At 45.4% G+C, this 20,256-nt stretch overlaps 1 protein-coding gene across 5 annotated transcripts in view; it reads left to right on the forward strand.

Moving 5' to 3' along the window:
- Window positions 1-6,759: 6,759 nt before the first annotated feature.
- Window positions 6,760-20,256, forward strand: part of NBEA (neurobeachin) — a 975,192-nt gene continuing 961,695 nt past the window's right edge. For 4 of the 5 annotated variants that reach the window (XM_070409183.1, XM_070409179.1, XM_070409181.1 and 1 more), the window contains exon 1: window positions 6,975-7,535. In XM_070409183.1, coding sequence (XP_070265284.1) covers window positions 7,233-7,535 — 303 coding nt within the window. In that variant the 5' untranslated portion in view covers window positions 6,975-7,232. Of the gene's footprint in view, window positions 6,821-6,974; window positions 7,536-20,256 lie in introns of those variants that run through there. The other variant, XM_070409180.1, reaches the window with a different exon arrangement.

Genomic DNA, 20,256 nt, shown 5'->3' on the forward strand with positions numbered 1-20,256 from the left:
TTGGAGATAGTATTGAAAACATATAACTGCAATTATAAAGACTTTCATGTGGTTACAAATTGGTCTTCCATGTGTTTATAGGTCATTCAACACATTGTGCCTGTGTACTAAGGGTAGAAGGACACAGATAATGTGTACTGGCTTCTGGGTTGAAATTGTTTCATTAAATTTTCACTGCTGTTAGTGAATGAGGAGACTGAGCTCAATAACTTGAGTAGACTGCATGGGTAATAAGTAGTGAGTGTGATTCCAAAGCTTATGTACTTTCCACAGTACCACATTACCTGCAAGGAGCTGACAGTGTACTGGATAATTTGTTTAAATTGGTAAACTCTTTGAAATATCATTGATGTTGAATTAAACCCCAGTTGTTTGCATGGATAATAATACAATAATCTTTTTTTTGTTTTGTTTTTTTAAAAAAATATATATTTTATTGATTTTTTACAGAGAGGAAGGGAGAAGGATAGAGAGTTAGAAACATTGATGAGAGAGAAACATCAATCAACTGCCTCCTGCACACCTCTCACTGGGGATGTGCCCGCAACCCAGGTACATGCCCTTGATTGGAATCAAACCTGGGACCCTTGAGTCCGCAGGCCGATGCTATATCCACTGAGCCAAACCGGTTAGGGCTACAATAATCTTATCTAATAAAGAGGGAATATGCAAATTGACCGCCATGCCATAAATGGTTAAGATGGCTGCACCCACAGCGGAGGCCGAGTTCCTGTAAAGAGCCTTAATGAGCAATCAGCAGGGACCTGAGGCTGCGTGGTGCTGGGCCAGGGCAGGGGACCTGAGGCTGTGCCACATGCCCGGTGGGGCTTGACAGAGGACCTCAGACTGTTCCCCCCGCCCTGGTGCCAGGCTGGGGGACCTCAGGCTGTGCCCCCTGCCCAGCAGGGCTTGATGGGGGACCTCAGTCCATGTACAATGCCTGGTGAAGCTTGATGGGAGACCTCAGGCTACTCCCCCTGCCCAGCTGGGCTTGACGGGGGACCTCAGGCCACATGCCCTGCTCCAGCACTGGGCCAGGGGACCTGAGGCCATGCCCCCCGCCCGGTGGGGCTTGACAGGGGACATCAAGGCATGTCCCCTGCCCTGGCCCAGGCCAGGGGACCTCAGGCCATGCATCCCGCCCCAGGCTTGGGGACCTGAGGATGCGCCCCCTCACCTGATGGGGCTTGATGGGGGTGGGGCCGGCTGTGTCTGGGTCTTTTGCGATTTTGAGACACAGATGTGTGGGCAGGGACTTGACTCTGGTTCCCGTGGTATGTCCCAGACTCTGACAGGAGGAAGATTTTCATATACATTTTACTAATTTTCTTTCATCTCTGACACTTCTATTATAGAGAGAGGGCAAATAGCAATATTAAAATATTTCCTCTAATTCCCTTTTAATGTGCACGGATTTCATGCACCGTGTCACTAGTCCTATCTAATAATAGAGAAACATGGTAATTAACCGTAACTTCGCTACCCTTCCCATTGGCTAATCAGCAGGATATGCAAATTAACTGCCAACAAAGATGGCGGCCAGAATCCACGCAGCTGAAGTGAGCAGGAGGCTTGCTTGCTCCAGTGATGGAGGAAGCCAAGGTTCCCCGCCTGCCTCAGCCCAGCTCTGAGCTTCGGATGCAATAATGTTGCAATTATAGAAGCTAAACAAACTCCAGATACCTGCTTTCAGCCACAGTGGGCTCAGAGCTTAGAGCGCCAGTGATGGTAACAGAGTTTCAATTATAGAAGCTAAACAAACTCAGATACCTGCTTTCAGCCAGCCGCGGCCTCAGAGCTGGAGCCGGCTCTCAGCTCCAGTGACAGCTATAGAAGGTAAATAAATCCCAGAAAAAAAAAAAGAAAAAAAAAAGAGGCTGGGAGCTTCAGTCACCCGCCAGCCTGAAAATGGCCCTCAGCCCCTCACCCAGACTGGCCAGGCACCCCAGTGGGGATCCCCACTCTGAAGGGGGTGTGGCCAGCTGCAAACAGCCATCAGCCCGTCATCCAGGCTGGCCAGGCACCCAAGCTGGACCCCCACCCTGATCCTGGACACCCTTCAGAGCAAACCAGCTGGCCCCCACCCGTGCACCATGCCTCAATCCTATATAGTAAAAGGGTAATATGCAAACTGACCCTAACAGCAGAAAGACTGGGAATGACTGGTCACTATGACACACACTGACCACCAAGGGGCAGATGCTCAATGCAGGAGCTGCCCTCTGGTGGTCAGTGCACTTCTATAGGGGGGAGCTCTGCTCAGCCACAAGCCAGGCTGCCGGCTGCCAGTACAGCAGTGGTGGTGGGAGCCTCTCCTGCCTCCTCAGCAGCGCTAAGGATGTCTGACTGCAGCTTAGGTCTGCTCCCTGCTGGCAAGTGGACATCCCCCGAGGGCTGCCGGGTTGCCAGAGGGATGTCTGATTGCCATCTTAGGCCCAATTCCCATGGGGAGCAGGCCTAAGCCAGCAAGTGGTCACCCCCGAGGGGTACCAGACTGTGAAAGGGCACAGGCCGGGCTGAGGGACCCCCTACCCCCGAGTGCACAAATTTTTGTGCACTGGGCCTCTAGTCTATATAATAAAAGCTTAAGTGACCATTATGGCAGAACAACCAGAATGACCAATTGCTATGATGCACATTGACTAACAGGGGGCAGACGCTCAATGCCGGAGCTGCCCCCTGGTGGTCATTGCGCTCCCACAGGGGGAATGCAACTCAGCCAGAAGCCAGGCTCACAGTTGGAGAACATAACAGTGGTGGCAGGAGCCTGTCCCGTGGCAGCGCTAAGAAGCAGCGAGCATGCAGGTGGTAAGGAGTGAGGGCTCCCATACTGCGAGAGGGCGCAGGCCGGGCTGAAGGACCCCCCCCCCCAGTGCATGAATTTTGTGCACCGGGCCTCTAGTTAATAAATAATTCTACATAATAAAAACCTAATATGATAAGTGTCCAGTCGTCTGTTCAACTAATCAAAGCATAATATGCTAATGATATGCTAATGCCTCTCAACCACTTGCTATGAATTGCACTGACCACCAGGGGGCAGATGCTCTGACTGGTAGGTTAACTTGCTGCTGGGGTCTGGCCAATCAGGACTGAGCAAGATGGGCTGGACACGCCCATGAGCCCTCTCGTGGTCTCTCCCGGGCTGGCCAACCTCCCATGCCCTTCTCGGCCCTGTGGGGTCCTTCAGCATGGCCTGTGCCCCCTTGAGGGATGTTGGAGAGCTGATTTCAGCCCGATCCCGCAGGCTAGGCCGAGAGATCCCACTGGTGCACGAATTCGTGCATCGGGCCTCTAGTAATCCTATCTAATAATAGAGAAACATGGTAATTAGCCGTACCTCCGCTACCCTTCCCTTTGGCTAATCAGGGCAATATGCAAATTAACTGCCAACCAAGATGGCGGCCGGCAGCCAGGCAGCTTGAAGCTAACAGGAGGCTTGTTTGCTTCAGTGATGGAGGAAGCCAACGTTCCCTGCCTGCGGCTGCCGGCCTCTGAGCTTGCAGTTTGAAACATTGTTACAAATATAGAAGCTAAACAAAACCCCAGAAACCTGCTTTCAGCCAGCCGGGATCTCAGAGCTGGAGTTGAAACAGTGTTTCGAGTATAGAGCCCAAACTAACCAGATACCTGCTTTCAGCAGCAGAGGCCTCAGAGCTGGAGCCAAGTCTCAGAGCTAAAGCTGGCCCAGAATAGAAAAAAGAAAACAAGGACAGGTTGGGAGCTTCAGTCACCTGCCAGCCTGAAAACGGCCCTCAGCCCCTCACCCAGACTGGCCAGGCATCCCAGTGGGGACCCCCACCCTGAAGGGGGTGTGACCAGCTGCAAACAGCCATCATCCCCTCATCCAGGCTGGCCAGGCACCCCAGTGGGGACCCCCACCCTGATCCAGGACACCCTTCAGGACAAACCAGCCGGCCCCCACCCGTGCACCAGGCCTCTATCCTATATAGTGAAAGGGAAATATGCCTCCCAGCACCGGGATCAGCGGAGCCACGAGGCCTCCCGGCACCGGGATCAGCATGACAGGGGGCAGCGACCAAACCCGCTGATTGCCCTGCGGCTCTGTGTGTGACAGGGGGCGGGGCCACAACCTCCCTATCCGCCCTGCTCTGTTCGTGACAGGGGAAGGCGCCCCAACCCCCTGATCAGCCCTGCTCTGTGCCTGATAGGGGGGAGCTCCCCAACCCCCTGATCGGCCCTGCTCTGTGTCTGACAGGGTGTGGTGCCCCCACCCCCCCACGGGCCCTGCTCTGTGTGTGACGGGGTAGAGCCATAACCTCCCCATCGGCCCTGACCTGAGTGTGACAGTTGCGGTGCCCCACCCCCCTGGTCGGCCCTGCTCTGTGGGTGACAGGGGGCGGTGCCCCAACTCCCCTATTGGCCCTACTCTGTGCGTGACAGGGGGGAGCTCCCCAACCCCCTGATGGGCCCTGCTCTGTGTGTGACAGGGGGGAGCTCCCCAACCCCCTGATTGACCCTGCTCTGTGCGTGACAGGGGGCAGCGCCCCAACCCCCTGATCGGCCCTGCTCTGTAGTGACTAGGGGTGGCATCGCAACCTCCGGATCTGCCCTGCTCTGTGCATGACAGGGGGCGGCGCCCCAACTCCCCAATTGGCCCTGCTCTGAGCCCGACCAGGGGCTGCACCTAGGGATTGGGCATGCCCTCTGCCACCCAGGAGCAGGCCTAGGCCAGCAGGTCGTTATCTCCCGAGGGGTCCCAGACTGCGAGAGGGCACAGGCCGGGCTGAGGGACCTCCCCTCCCCCCTGAGTGCACAAATTTTGGTGCACCGGGCCTCTAGTCTATAATAATAAAAGGGTAATATGCTAATTAGACCAGAAGTCATTCTGGACATCCTTCCTGATAAACCCGGGGCTGGAGGGAAGCCAGCCTGATCACAGGTGCCTGTGAGTGGCCCGAGGGAAGGTAGCCTGGGTCCCGGGTGCAGGAGGGAAGCTGGTGCTGGCAGCCGGGGGGAGCAAGGCCTACTCTTGCATGAATTTTCATGCATTGGGCCTCTAGTACAAGAATAATCTTTGTCTCATGTACTCAAAACTGTAAACCTACTTTTGCCCCACCCTGAATATGCCCAGTGGAGTGACAAAAGTTAGTGGGATGACCTTTCAGTATGGATTTACATATTTAAGATAGATGCCATTTTACATTTGCAAATGAAAATAGCACTGGTAAAAGTAGAAGATACACATTTGGGACACACAAGTGCTGTAGTTGGATAAACACATTACAAGAGTTTTCAATTATATAGCATATCTAAGTCACACTATTAAAAATTTTTGGTTTTGTAATTTTTCCACACATTTTCATTTTCCAAATATTCCATTCTAGCATTTTAAAATTTAATTGGTATTTAACTTTAATGATGTGCCAATTGCCACTTCTTTCATAAATTTTTGCTTAACTATTTCAGTAACTCAAACTCTACAGTGCAAATTTAAACACACACACACACACACACACACACACACCCTAAGCACTGGTTTTGAGGAACTTTGTTATTTATGATATATACCAATTTAGAATTTTGCCATATTCCAATATACTGGGAATTAAGTTGACTAGCTAGTCCAATATAATATATGCAATAACAAAACAAATTATGATAGATTTGTATATTGACAATTAAAATGATTTCAACATTCCTCAAGATATCTAATATTTCTAGCAGTTTTTAATATATTGAAAAGGGCATATCTCATGAAATATTAAAGTAAATTACATCACTTTGAGGAAGAAAATGACAATCATACATATTTAGTTTTAATTAAATACTAGAGCAAGATTACTTGTACATTTTAATTTTTTAACTAAAAGTATTTTTTTGCTTCTTTTCTTGTGAAGGCAGAGAAATATACTTTTATCACAGACCAATGCTGGCAGTGAGAATTACCTATATTTTTAGGCAATTTCGAAATTCTCTGAAGGGTACATGCCTGAGAAAACGGGAGGCATCATCATTAACTGGTATCATACCTGAGGATCCTTAGGGATCTTTAAAATAAGGGATTTGTAGCTTCCACCATATTACCCCACAGTGTGACATGGTGCATCCTTTTTAGGCTGGGAGGTAAGTTCAAGAGCTGTTTGTTGTTCAGAGCTCCATCCAGAGCAAATCACTGTTTAACAAGTTCTAATTTAAGTTGTGCCTGTGTGCAGGTGTCAGCCTCTTTCATAGCTGAAAGAAAAGACCCATTATATTTCATCCGTATCCTTCCCACAACAACACAGGATCATTCCCCACAGTGGCTTTGCCAGCCACCTTTTCTTTGGGATATTCCAAGGGGGCAGGCGGGCAGGGCTGCGAGGAAGGGCGCAGAGGGGCAGAAATAGGTCGTCTGGCACTCCCCTACCTTAGGAGGCACGTGGTACTGCCAGTAGCAGCTGCTGGATGCGACTCTGAATATGAAGATGATGAATCTCCCAGCCAGAGGATTGGGAAGGAGATGGCAGCGAAGGGAGACCCACACTCACTGTGTCCTTTCCCGCAGGGAGAATTCACCTCAAGGGAAAAGCTTCAAGGAAGCCACCACCCGCCCCGCCTCTGCCAGCTGGCTCCAGGGTCTGGCAGCCGTCCCTAAGCACCTGGTCACCTGCCTATCCGTTCAGGGTGGCTGGGGGAGGGACCTGAGGTGTCGGGATGGGTGGGTGGGATGACGAGGAGGGCTAGGCCAAAGAGGGGGTGCACCGCAGCTCCGCCCCTCGGAGGCGCTGCGCAGGCGCAGTGGCCCTACCGCAGGCAGGGGGCGGCAACATGGCGGAGTGAGCGGCGGCCCTGGGGCTTCACAACAACAGTGGCGCTGGTAGTGGCGGCAGTAGCCTTGTCCGTAGCGTCGGCCACAGCCAGGGCTTCAGCACCGGCCAGCGCCGTGGCCAGCAGCGCGCTCAGGGCTTTCCGGAGCGGCGGCAGCATCTCCGCGAGGCGCGGCCGGGCCGGGGCGGCGGGGAGGGGGAGAGAGGAGGCAGCGGCGGCGGCGGCGGCACAGCTGCTCTCCGGGCAGCGGTTAGCGGCGCGGCCCCCGCCAGGAATAAGCCTGAGCGTAACCCACCGCCTCGGCCGGCAGGGCTGAGGCGCAGGCGGGGAGCGAGCCCGGTGCCGCGGCGCTGGTGGATGCTGGGGCTCCGAGGCGACGGCCGGGGGGCGGGGGACGAGGCAGGTATAACGGTACCGGTGAAGGCAGCGCCTCTGCTCTTCCCTACTCAGGAGCCGGGCATATGGCGAGCGAGAAGCCAGGCCCGGGGGGGCTCGAGCCTCAGCCCGTAGGGCTCATCGCCGTCGGGGCCGGAGGCGGAGGCGGAGGCGGAGGCGGCGGCGGCGGGGGCGGCAGCGGCAGCGGGGGCAGCGGCATGGGGGAAGCGAGGGGGGCGTCCGCCTCCGGCGCGGTGGTGCTGCCCGCTGGGATGATTAACCCTTCGGTGCCGATCCGCAACATCCGGATGAAATTCGCAGTGTTGATTGGACTCATACAGGTCGGAGAGGTCAGCAACAGGGACATCGTGGAGACCGTGCTCAATCTGGTAAGGGAAAAAGCGTGCTGCCTGCCTCCCAGCCCCCATAGCCTCCCTGCACCCCAGGGTCACTGCGCTGCGCATCCCTGCGAGCCCGGATCATCCAGCCGCTGTTGCCGGCGGGTGACCTGCCAGCGCGTAGCCCTAGCCACGCCACCTCCCGGGTCTCCTCTGGTCCTCTCTTGCCACCTGAGCGCAGTGTCCAACTTAATGAATAGTAAATCATTCCTTGCCCTGCAGGTTTTGGGTCGACTTGAGACTTTAGTTGCGGGAGAGGAGGCCTCCCTTTCTCTGGAGTTCTTTCTCTTATACTGTTAATTGTCCCCGGTGTCGCTCTGCGAGGATGAAAGCCTGGTCCCTGGAGTCTAAAATCCCCAGTGCTTCTGAAATGCGAGGAGCGCGTTAGCTCGAACTTGAGCAGCTGGGTGTGATGTTTTCGAATGACGAGGAAAATGATGCAGTTTTGCATCTTCTTTTAAATATATTCCGAAGCTATGATGTGATGGAGTGTTGTGGCTGTGTCCCCCGACCCCCATCTCTATTAAGGGTCTCCCAACCCCTTTCTTTCTTTGTAATGTTGTCCTGAATTTGTTCACCTCTTTAGTCGCGCGCGCGCGCGTGTGTGTATATGTGTGCGCGCGCGCATGCGCGCGCTCGCGTTCCCACAACATGTTAAAATGTGAGGCCACTAAATCATACAGGTTGGTTTCTGTGGTTGTCTTAGACAGCGTGGCATATGGATAAAGACTAAAGGAAAGGTGTTAGATGTAGCCCTAGGTTTTTTGTTATGTGTGTGTGTGTGTGTGTGTGTGTGTGTCTTTTTTCATGATAAGAAAGCGTTACTGCAGAACTGTGTATGACTTTGTATGTTTTGCGCTATCTACTGAGGCTAAGAAGCGTTCAGAATGTTAGGGGAAGAAATAAGGAGAGGGGAATCATATATTCAGATAATTAAGAGTAGTTAATTTTTTTATGTTTTGTAAATGCAGTTTTTGCTGCAGCAAAGCTTTCCAACAGTTTCCTTTACAATAATCTTTGACATTAAGTAAGGTTCGGTTTTGGAAGGCAAGGCTTAAATCAGGAGCAATCAGCTGACTATTGTATTTAAAGTGGAGTCACAGCAATAGAAAATGTGCTTGCAAGGAGATTTTATGACACCCAGGTATTCTGATTTTTCAAATAAGCCATTATTTTTATTTGGTTTATTGGAAAACTGAAAGGACGCTGCAGCTATAGCAGTGATGCCATGGATTAGATAATGTTTATAGTTTATGCACCTCTTAAATTCACAGAGAAGTTAAAGCTGTTTTTTTTCTTTTTGCTAGTGTTCAATTCAAAGATAGGATAATATCCGTCCTTGCTTTGTTATATTTACTACTGTTTAAATACAGACCACCTCTTTCTACTTCTTTTTATCCTTTAAATATGTCACCACAAAAATCAGTTGTAAGTTTGGGTAACATTACCACATTGATATAAACAGATTATTTTTAAAACACTAATAGAAATATTATTGAGAGTTTTAATTTTAATCAGCTGCAAATAGGAGGTTAGTACCTGTCTTCTTTAGTTTTCTCTTTTAAAAGAAAAGAGGTGAGATCTCAAAATATGTTAGTATTTTAGCAGGTACTGTATTTCTTCTATAACTTTATTTCTGTAAATTTAAAAGAACACATTTAAAGTGTTTTTCCAGTTTTCACCAAACCAATACCAATTTTACTTTAAAAGATGTGCTATTTGGTTATTTTAACATCTGTTTACATGCTTATTTAATACATTTTAACGTGATAAGAGGCAATAGAGCCCTCGCAAGCTGGAAACTGATTTTAATGGGTTTGGAATCTGCAGCAGTACCAATGTCTGCTAGATCAGTCCTTAACAGATGGGGTTCTATAGATACACAGTAGATTAAGAAATGAAGTGAAATATTTCTTTTGAGGTAAAACAAGACATTTAACTCTCTTCAGTGCAATGAAAATCTGCCATGAAGTCTCATATGCAAACATTATTGTAGAGATTAACTTTACTTGTACTATTAAGGTTTAGATTATTCAGAAATAAGTTAGTACTGAAATGGTATATCCCCAAATCTACTTAGCACCTTGTAACTGCATTGATTTTTGGAATAAACAAAGTTAGGTTTAAAATTTCTTTGTATGTGTTTAAATAATGCAGTGAATCTTTAAATGGAACTTTTGGGGAAAACAAATGACAAAAGGAGCTACTTGCTAATTCAGTTAATTATATTGATTGTGGAATACATATTGGTCATATGAAGGGTCATATTTCTTTAATAGTAATTTTAGGTCTTTATCTTTCCAATATACTCATGATGAAAATGTCATTGAAAACTTAAGCTGATTCTGAAAATATTTGGAAATCTTAGGAATTTAAAAAATAATTATCAAACTTAATTCTATTTGTTTAATAAGTACAATCCAGTAAAATCCATTTAGGGCACTCAGTGACTTTTTAGAGATTGAAAACCCCTAAAGTGGGGTTATCTCTAAAGTGAGTGGTGTTTTTTTTTGAAATCTTAATTTAAAACATTAAATAAAAATGATAGGTGGGATAGAATAATATCTATCACAGTGCCCTTTATGACAGAAAAGAGAAAAACTAGTGAAAATTAAAAACAAGAGAGTTTCTGCCTTAAACAGTACCCTTTTCTCAGTCACCTCTGTCAAAATATTTTCTTTCTATTTTTTTCCTGTACATTCTTTATATATAATATGAGACTACTAATACTTGGTTTTTAGGTGCTATTTTTCACCTGTCTTGCCAAAGAATTAAAAGTTTTGCAGAGTAAAGTTTAGGCATGCAGCAAAATATAGGACTTCTTCAAACACAGCTGTGGCTATAATTTTTTGCTTCTATTTGCCTAAGGTAGACATGTGTTTTCATTACTCACATTGTGGGTGTTTGTTAAAAAATTTCTATGTAAATAGAAAAAAATGAATAATTTCCATTGTAGATGGATATATTTTGTATAATGATATTATCACTGACTTAAAACATTCATATATGGGGTGGGTGGATAGCATCTGAAAGATGAGTACATTAGTTTGTAAATGACATTACTTGAGAGCATATTGTCAAGGATTTTGCGTTGTAGCTTTACTAATGAAAGAAAAACTGATCATCAACAAACTTTGGTTTAGAGAGGAATTACTTAATGGGACAGAATAAGCGCATTTATAGAAAAAAATTTATTGGCTGTTTTAGTTATAAAGCAGGTATACTACTTAATTCATTGCTTCCTTAACATGTTTTTATAAGATTTTTCCTTCCTTGAGGTAAATCATATGTAAATATATGTTTTTTGCTTATAACATGAAAGTTTATTTTTATCAAAAATTTTCATATGAGCATATTTTTAGAAAAGATAAAATAGAGAATTAATATTTACTTAATGAAAGAATGCACAATAGGGATTTTTTGAATAGCTATCTATAATTCTATAGCATTTAATTTGTAGATATTTCCCCCCATGAATTACAGTGTGATATATCAGTGTATCCTTAATTGTAGAAAATGATCATTTTTTTCACATTTAAGTAGTACATTGTATATTGTATTGAAAATATAACAAGATACTTTCAGGGGATTTTGTGGGCTAAGTTCCTCTTTTTTGGCATATTGATCATATATTTTGGTAAAAAGAAATTTCTAAGTTATTCTTCTATAATTGAATGTGACAGTAACTTTTATTCCTTGGAGTTTATTTGAAGCTTGATAATCAGAATAATTTCCAATTAAAATGTATTTAAAATTTTACAAACAAAAGGTATGTTCTGCATTTGAACTAAATTTATTTTAAAAATATGAAGCATTTTAGAATCATAGTCCTTAATACTAATAAAACCACATTTATTTATATTAAAATAATTTTTTGCATTTTAATTTATGTTGACATGTAAGCTTTTCATATTAACTTGAATTATATTTTATTCTTGCTATTGGGTGTTGAAAATTAAATTAAAATGCATATGTAATTATTGAACTTTTAGAATCTTGAGTTCTTAGGTTTTCCACAGAAATATTAATTCCATCATATAATGACACGAAAGTAGCAAATATTCTCTAGCCCAGGGGTGAGCAAACTTTTTGACTCGAGGCCCACAATGGGTTCTTAAACTGGACCGGAGGGCCGGAACAAAAGCATGGATGGAGTGTTTGTGTGAACTAATATAAATTCAAAGTAAACATCATTACATAAAAGGGTACGGTCTTTTTCTTTTTTTTAGTTTTATTCATTTCAAAGGGGCCGGATCCGGCCCGCGGGCCGTAGTTTGCCCACGGCTGCTATAGCCAGTCTTTAGTCAAGTTACATTAATTTTAAATAAGTACTTTGTATATTGCTAGTTAGTTTTTGGCAAATATGATGCTATTAATTAAATGTATCTCTAGGACCTCTCTGCTTTTGCTATATTTTCTCCAACACAATGTAAAGAAATTTATTGGTTCTAGCAGACCCACCCCCCATATTGGTTCACTGATATAGCTGTATTATACTAGTAAAATTCAGTCGTCCATCTTTTTGACTATTTAAATATTATTTTGCATAAGTTTTATAGGTTTTTCATTTCTTGCCTATACATCTCATATTTTATGAATTGTCAGTATATCTCCTTATATGAAGATATACCTGTCACTCTCTGGTATTATGGTTTACAGGTGGTTCCCCTCCTATGCTTGTGAACTCCAAGAGGGCAGGAACCTATCTTATATAATATTTATTCTTTGTATTTCTGAGTCTTGGATAAGTTAATGCATTTTGAGTATGCAGGTAACATTATTAGGCGGAAGATCAGTTTCTGAAATTCTGTTCAGTTGTAGGAACCAGACCCAAGATCCTTAAATAAATTAGACTCATGTCAAATTAATATATTGTTTATTCCTATGACTAGAAATGTGTGTGGAATATGTATGATGTTATTTATGTAGTCATTATTATATATGTAAGTGTTATTTTAAACTGGTATCCTGCAATAAGTAAGAATCTGATAAAAACTTTTCAGTAAACCTATGTTTGTCAAATATATAAGCACATAACGAAGATTGTGTTATTATTAATAAAGAATACATAGTGCATTGAATAGAAATTTAAAAAATGATGGTTAGCATTTGTCATATTACCAGGAATAGTGGATATCTCTTATTTTTGTCTATCTAGCATAATGGTAATGTAATGGGGAGCCACAGGGTCAGTCACAGGACTTGTGCTGGAACTCCTGTTGGCACTGCTGAACAAGTCAACTCATTCCATAGTTGGCGATGCCTGTGTTAGAATTTGACCAAAAGTGAATCTAAGAGCAAGAAATGTGTGTGTGATTCTGCTTGAGAACCTGAAGTTCTCTGTGCCTATATTAATTATTGTGTAACCATTAAATTTTGTCTTTTAAAGCTTATTATTATTGTTGCGATTAGCTTGAAGTCTATTTAAATTGGGTTTTTGTTACTTATACAGGGAAAAGATCCTTAGAAGTGTAGACATTAGTAACTGGAAATGGGACATTGTAAGGAACAGACCTTAAAGGTTGAAATAGAATGCAAGGCAGTGAGGATGTTGCTTTCTCTACCAATTCCTCTTAAGGAATTATAGAGCAGCTGTTTTAAATTGTCACCTGTGTTATCTTTGCTCATGAAACTATTGAGACTGGAACTTTAGTGATAATAGAGTGTTTTGGGCATGTCTCGGGGCCTTTGATGATGCCTTATAAGAGGAATTAGCTTTGGTCCAAGCTGGCATGCCTGAAATCATAGAGGGAAAAGAATATTGTCTTTCCAACTAAGAGAGGCCCTTTCTGTCCTTAGACACCATCCACAATAGTAGAGAATCAGAATACATACCAAGAACCTTGAAGGTTGAAAAGCCCCAATTTTCGATGAGGTTGAATTAGAACCAGGTAAAGTTCTGTTTTATTAGCTTCTCCCAAGCATCTCATGTATATTTCCAGACTCCTGACCAGAGTAACAATCCAGTTACTAAAGAGCTTTAAAAGAGGGTACAACTAGGGAATAGGTGCTAGAATAGCTGTGCCTGGTTACACAGCTTATTGTTTCACATTGCTTCCCGGAAAATAATTAAGCTGAGGGCTAAGGGGATGAGTCCTGTGAAGGCCTGTTGCTTTGAGACTGAATATTGCTATGAAACTGGAAAGGTGGCAATCTAGATTCATATACTGTATCCTGACAAGATCTCTGGCTCTGTTTGCTAATTTAACCAGTTGCCTGAAGTAAATTGACCAAAAGCTTATTAAGCTTTTAGGGAAACTATTTCCAGGATAACCTCAAGCCTGGTAAACAAAGGCCTGTATTCTTATATTTCAAAGGCAGTTCTCGGTAAGAGGAAGTTGGCTGCTAAAGCAGTACAACTACTAAAAGGAATATCTAAGGCCATAGAACATAATGGATAAGAGAGGTCTTCTGAGATAGTAATAATGAGTACTTCCAAATTGACTGACCAAGGAACTCCATTGCCAGGACAAGGAATTTTTGCTACTCTGACCATTAATGTATGGTCGGTCTGTGCTTTGAATCAGTGACGATGGTTTGTTTTACCCTTTTCACTCTTTTAAGTAGGAATTAAGTTCTTTTACCATTATATATTAATTACTAGTGATCCGGTGCATGGATTCCTGCACATTGAAAGGAAATTAATTAGAAGGTGGCTGGTGGGGTGGGACTGGGTGAGATGGGCTGGACACGCCCTGGAGCCAATCTCCTGAGGTCCCTCCCTGGCTGGCTGCACCTAGGGTGGTGCCATGGCTCCAAGGGCCTCTGTGGAATGAGTGGAATCCCTCTGGCAGGTGGGGTCCCTCGGCCTGGCCTGCGGGGATCAGGCTGAAACTGGCTCTCCGACATCCCCGAGGGATCCCGGAGTGCGAGAGGGCACTCTGCAAAGTTGCTGTCATACTGGGTGTGGAACGCAGACACAAGTGTGCAGTAAACCAGATTTGGGGCCAATAGTGCCCCAGCAACAATATAACCCATGGCCAAAGGTGGAATCGCAGGGCCCCACAAGGAATCCGGTTCCCTCCTCTCTGGTTTCTGGGTGTGTCACCTGAGAACTGCCGCTGCCAAGTCACTGCAGCTTGGCAGTTCCTGTGTTGAGCGTCTGCCCCTTGGTGATCAGTGCATGTCATAACTACCGGTTGGACGGACACTTAGCATATTAGCCTTTTATATATATAGATAATTATGTATATAAAATTACATAGCTATATTGTCAGATTATTAGGTACTACCCAAAAGAATTTAGATCTGACCAATTGCTCCTAGCTCAAAGATTTTTCTTTGTCTCTCCTCCTTCCCCTGGTGAGATGATGAGTGTGTTTTTTGTTGTGCCTAAGATAGTAATATTGCTAAACGGGGAGTTTAAAACGTGTTACATATATGGAAAGAAGTGAGTTTCTAAGGTGGATGAGCAGCCAAGGACTAGAATGTTTCAGATTTCTGTTGGTTTTAACTGCATAGAATCCATTGTTTCTGATGCTAACAGTTCTAGACTTTTTGATACTCCTTTGGGGAGTCATTCCTTTTTAATTCTTGTTTACATGGTTTGGGATTTCCCTGAATTCCTTTCTGCTTTCCTGGACCAGAAACAGAAACTGGACCTGGCCTATCAATAAGAGATATTGGTTAAAAATTTAGCTGCACATCTGAGACAGCATGATAACTTCTTTCATTCTGCTAGAGAAAAAAAGGATGCTCATCACTAGAGTTGCTAAGATGTTAGAATGTAAGTTTAGATTTCATTGGCAATCTGCCACAATTAATGCAGAGTATGCTTGAGAATGAAGTTAGCATAGAGGCAACTAGAACCAAGAGATAGATTGATAGTGGTATTTTTGGAGCCTTTCAAGTCAATTATATCCCCAGACTTCTCAGTGTATTAAGCTAATGCGTTTCCTGTTTTGTTTAAGATAGTTTGAGTTGGGTTGTATTCATTTCACCACCATGATTCTGTTACCGGTAAGGGGACCTGGCCCTGAGAGGGTCTGTCTAGGGCTGGTTGGTTGTGTGTGGGTTCTTGACTTCGGCAGGAAAAATTTCACAACACGAGTCTGTGTGACCATGTAGAAACATTTATTAAAGCTGGGGACTGTGAAACAAGAATGGGCTTAGCATAGAAGAAGCAACAGGAGAGCCTAGGCTGGGCTGCCCTAGATTCCTGGGAAGTCAGAGAAAATGGGGCCTTGGGATCAGGTTCAGGTGTTAGCCTGGGATGAGCTGCTGCTGCCCATTGCTCCTCTGGTTGCAAGCCTGCTGGGGTCCTTTAGGATTTAGGAGATGCATGCCTGTGGGGGAAGAAGTGGGGGAAGAAGAGGGAGGGAATGGCGGGGACTGCTCCCTAGAGGGAGAGATTACACTAGGTCCTTTGTCTTGAGGCTTTATCTCTTTCTTACTGGCGGGAATCTTAGGGGAGGTCTCAGGAGAGGGTTTCAACAGAATATTCATCAGTTTTCTAGGTGTGCTCCTCAGGGTCATGGTCTTCACTGATTGGTCAGTGTCAGGGCAGGGGGTCATTAGTCATTGTAGCTGGTTCTAGTGTTGCCCACCTGGTTTTGATGCTTTTCTGGGTCTGGAGCAGATGTACAACTGAGGCCTAGATTTATTTTTAGGGAGGTGACCTTCTGTAAATTGCTCTGTCATGTTGTTTAGCTGTCTCAGTTTTCCTATTTCACTGTCCTGCCTCAATTCCTGATTAATATTCTGAATTAATTTTTAAAAAAATATTGGGTATTATGTATTACAGGACAAATAATAAGAAAAAAATTAACCTGGCAAAGGACTTGATATATTTCAAGAAAGAAGAAATATATATTGCTAGTTAATGCAAAATTACCCCTCACTAAATAATAGTGAGGTACCATGAATAAGAAGAAAATTACCATTAAATTAAAAAGAAAACCATCATTGTTTTCTAGGTATGCTTAAATAACCCTAAATGATGTTATTGGAAGGGTAAATGTTAATAGCTGTTCTGAATGACATTTTAACAATATGTATCCAGGTTTTTGACATCAGTTCTTAGTTCTTTAGACTAAGGAAGAGTTTATCTGTGGACAATTATAGGGGTTAAATGTAGTTTTGTGATATAAGAGTTGGCAAAAACCTAAATCTTCAACAGTAGGAAAGGTTAAATAAATTATTTTACATTCATGTTATGGAATATCATACAGTCATTAAAACTTTATGTGCCTCAGTTTCATTAGGTGTAAAAGGGGATATTTACCTTAAGGTTTTTGTACAGATTAAATGAATTTATATGTATACTAGAGGCCCGGTGCACAAAACTTTGTGCACTCGGGGCTGGGGGGCGGGGGGACCCAGCCCGGCCTGTGCCCGCTCGCAGTCTGGGACCCCTCGGGAGATAATGACCTGCTGGCTTAGGCCTGCTTCCGGGTGGCAGAGGGCAGGCCCAATCCCTAGGTGCAGCCCCTGGTCAGGCTCAGAGCAGGGCCAATTGGGGAGTTGGGGCGCCGCCCCGTCATGCACAGAGCAGGGCGGATCGGGAGGGTTGCGACGCCACCCTGAGTCATGCTCAGGGTAGGGCCGATTGGGGGGTTGGGGCACCGCCCCCTGTCATACTCAAGGCAGGGTCGATGGGGAGGTTGCAGCGCCACCCCCTGTCATGCACAGAGCAGGGCCGATCAGGGGGTTGGGGCGCTGCCCCCTGTCACGCACAGAGTAGGGCCGATCAGGGGGTTGAGGAGCTCCCCGCTGTCACTCACAGAGTAGGGCCGATAGGGGAGTTGGGGCACCGCCCCCTGTCACACACAGAGCAGGGCGGATCAGGGCCAATGGGGAGGTTATGGCTCTACCCTGTCACACACAGAGCAAGGCCCGTGGAGGGGGGTTGGGGCGCCACCCTCTATCACCCACAGAGCAGGGCCGATCAGGGGGTTGGGGTGCCGCCACTGTCACACTCGGGGCAGGGCTGATGGAGAGGTTATGGCTCTACCCTGTCACACACAGAGCAGGGCCCGTGGGGGTGGGGGGGGTTAGGGCGCTGCACCCTGTCACACACAGAGCAGGGCCGATCAGGGGGTTGGTGCGCTGCACCCTGTCAAACACAGAGCCGCAGGGCAATCGGGATTGGGGAGCTCCCCCCTATCAGGCACAGAGCAGGGCAGATAGGGAGGTTGTGGCCCCGCCCCCTGTCACACACAGAGCCGCAGGGCGATCAGGGGATTGGGGAGCTCCCCCCTGTCACACACAGAGCCGCAGGGTGATCAGAGGGTTTGGGCGCTGCCCCCTGTCACGCTGATCCTGGTGCCGGGAGCCTCGGTGCTCCGCTGATCCCGGTGCTGGGAGGCATATTACCCTTTTACTATATAGGATAGAGGCCTGGTGCATGGGTAGGGGCCGGCTGGTTTACCCTGAAGGGTGTCCTGGATCAGGGTGGGGGTCCCCACTGGGGTGCCTGGCCAGTGTGGGTGAGGGGCTGAGGGCTGTTTTCCGGAAGTGAGTGACTGACGCTTCCAACCTTGTTTTTTTTTTATTCTGGGCCAGCTTTAGCTCTGAGGCCTCCCCTCTGAAAACATCGATACAATGTTGCTAAAGTCCGACTGAATGAAAGCCGGTTTCTGGAGTTTTGTTTAGCTTCTTATTTGTAACATAGTACATAGTTGCTTAGAGTTGCAACTGAGAGGCCGGCAGCGGCAGGCGGGGAACGTTGGAGTCCGCAGTCACTGAAGCAAGCTAACCTCCCTGCTCGCTTCAGTGCATGGCTGCCGGCCACCATCTTGGCTGACAGTTAATTTGCATATACTCACTGATTAGCCAATGAAAAGGGTAGCGGTCGTACGCTAATTACCATGTTTCTCTTTTATTAGTGTAGATACAGATATATATATATATATATATATATATATATATATAAAATTTTAATAGTTTATTGATTTTCAGAGAGAGCAGGAGGGAGAGGGAGAAACATTGATGTGAGAGCATAACATCGTTGGGCTGCCTCCTGTACGCCCCCTACTGGGGATCAAGACTGTAACCTGGGCATGTGCCCTGACCTGGAATTGAACTTGCAGCCTCCTGGTATACTGACAGATGCCCAACCAACTGAGCCACACCGGGCAGAACCTTTAATCCTCACCCGAGGATATGTTTTTATTAATTTTTAGAGAGAGAGAGAAACATCAATGTGAGAAACATTGATCAGTTGCCTTCCATACATACTCTGACTGGGAATCGAACCTGCAACCTATTGGTATATGGGAGATGCTCTAACCAACTGAGCCACTGGCCAAGGCATAAATTAGTATCTCTTAAGATGCCTGGTACAAAGCTAACTTTATTTAGTGCTTACTATAGTTTTTTTAAATTTTATTCTTATCCTAAGCCTGGAGATAATCTGATCAGAGAAAAAACATCTATTTAAAACTGAGCTATTCTCTTTTAACTTGGAGTACCTGAGCCTGGTAAACCTGTCAGAGAACAGATCTCAGGTATCCACAGATCATGATCTCCTGTTAAACATAGGAGGTCTGTTCCCCTGAATCTTGCATAGTCTTTAACAGTGCATTGGGTCATTTTTCCTAATTTCTTATTTTGAGTGAAGTGAATGGAAAACTGGAGAAAGGATAGATAGGAGGTTATTCAAGTTCCGTTGCCAGGAATCTCTTCCATCTCTTCCCTTAAATGGCTGAATTTCACATGAAGACCTAATAGGACATGAATGATGATCCTAGGTAAATAATACCTCCCTCTGGGAGCATTAGCTTGAATATTTAGAAGACTATTTGAATAACAAGCCTAAGGAACAAGTTTGAGGAATAACAACGATTTTGTGATCACTTGTTTTAGAAAAATTAGCCTATATTTCAATAGCTCTTAACTGTTTACAGTTCATTTGTGAAATTACTCTTCATTAACTAATCCTCAGAATAACCTTCTTTCAGATACCATTCCTTCTCTGCAGATTTGGAAACAAAGGCTGTATGAAATGTCAAGTAGTTACACAAGGTTATCTAGGTATTAAGTTGGAAGAGTTGGGACTCAGGCCTTCAGATTCAAAAGATGGAGTCTTTCCCATGATTAATTGAAATGTTTATCCAGTACCTAGAAATTATCCCAAAGGCCAGTTTTATGTGAAGAGATGTTAGAAGAGAAGGGACCAGCCAGCCTCAGTGAGTTGATTCTGTGGTAGGGAATGCTTACCATAGAGGGGTTCAGGACAAGATGTTCACAGGAAATAAAAATGAATGCAGGACAGTTTGATGGATTTGAACACAAAAGTGATTTAGCAAGCCCAGCTGGTGTGGTTCAGTGGTTGAGTGTCAACCCATGAACCAGGAGGTCACGATTCCATTCCTGGTCAGGGCACATGCCGGGCTTCAGCATGGATCCCTAGTAGGGGCTGTGCAGGAGGCCTCTGATCGATGATTCTCTCTCATCATTGATGTTTTTATCTCTCTCTCCCTTTCCCTTCCTCTCTCTAAAATCAGTAATAAAAAAATAAAAAAATGTATTTTTAAAGTGATGTATCAAGAAATATAAACTATGGGCCCAGTACACAAATTCATGCACCTTGAAAGGAACTGTGGGCACAGGAGTGGGTCTCAGTCCATCCTATGCGCCCCCACTGGCCCCTCCCACCGTGGCCCCCGGCCCCCTGTCTGCCTGCAGCCCTGCTCCTGCCGCCGCCCAGTTCATACCCACTGATATCACGGAGCGATTGGGGCTGGTGCCAGGTCGCCCCTCAGGAGCAGGG

Source organism: Myotis yumanensis, unplaced genomic scaffold, assembly GCF_028538775.1.
Source record: "Myotis yumanensis isolate MYYU_CA2020_CCGP unplaced genomic scaffold, mMyoYum1.0.hap1 SCAF_3, whole genome shotgun sequence".
Lineage (NCBI taxonomy): Eukaryota > Metazoa > Chordata > Mammalia > Chiroptera > Vespertilionidae > Myotis > Myotis yumanensis.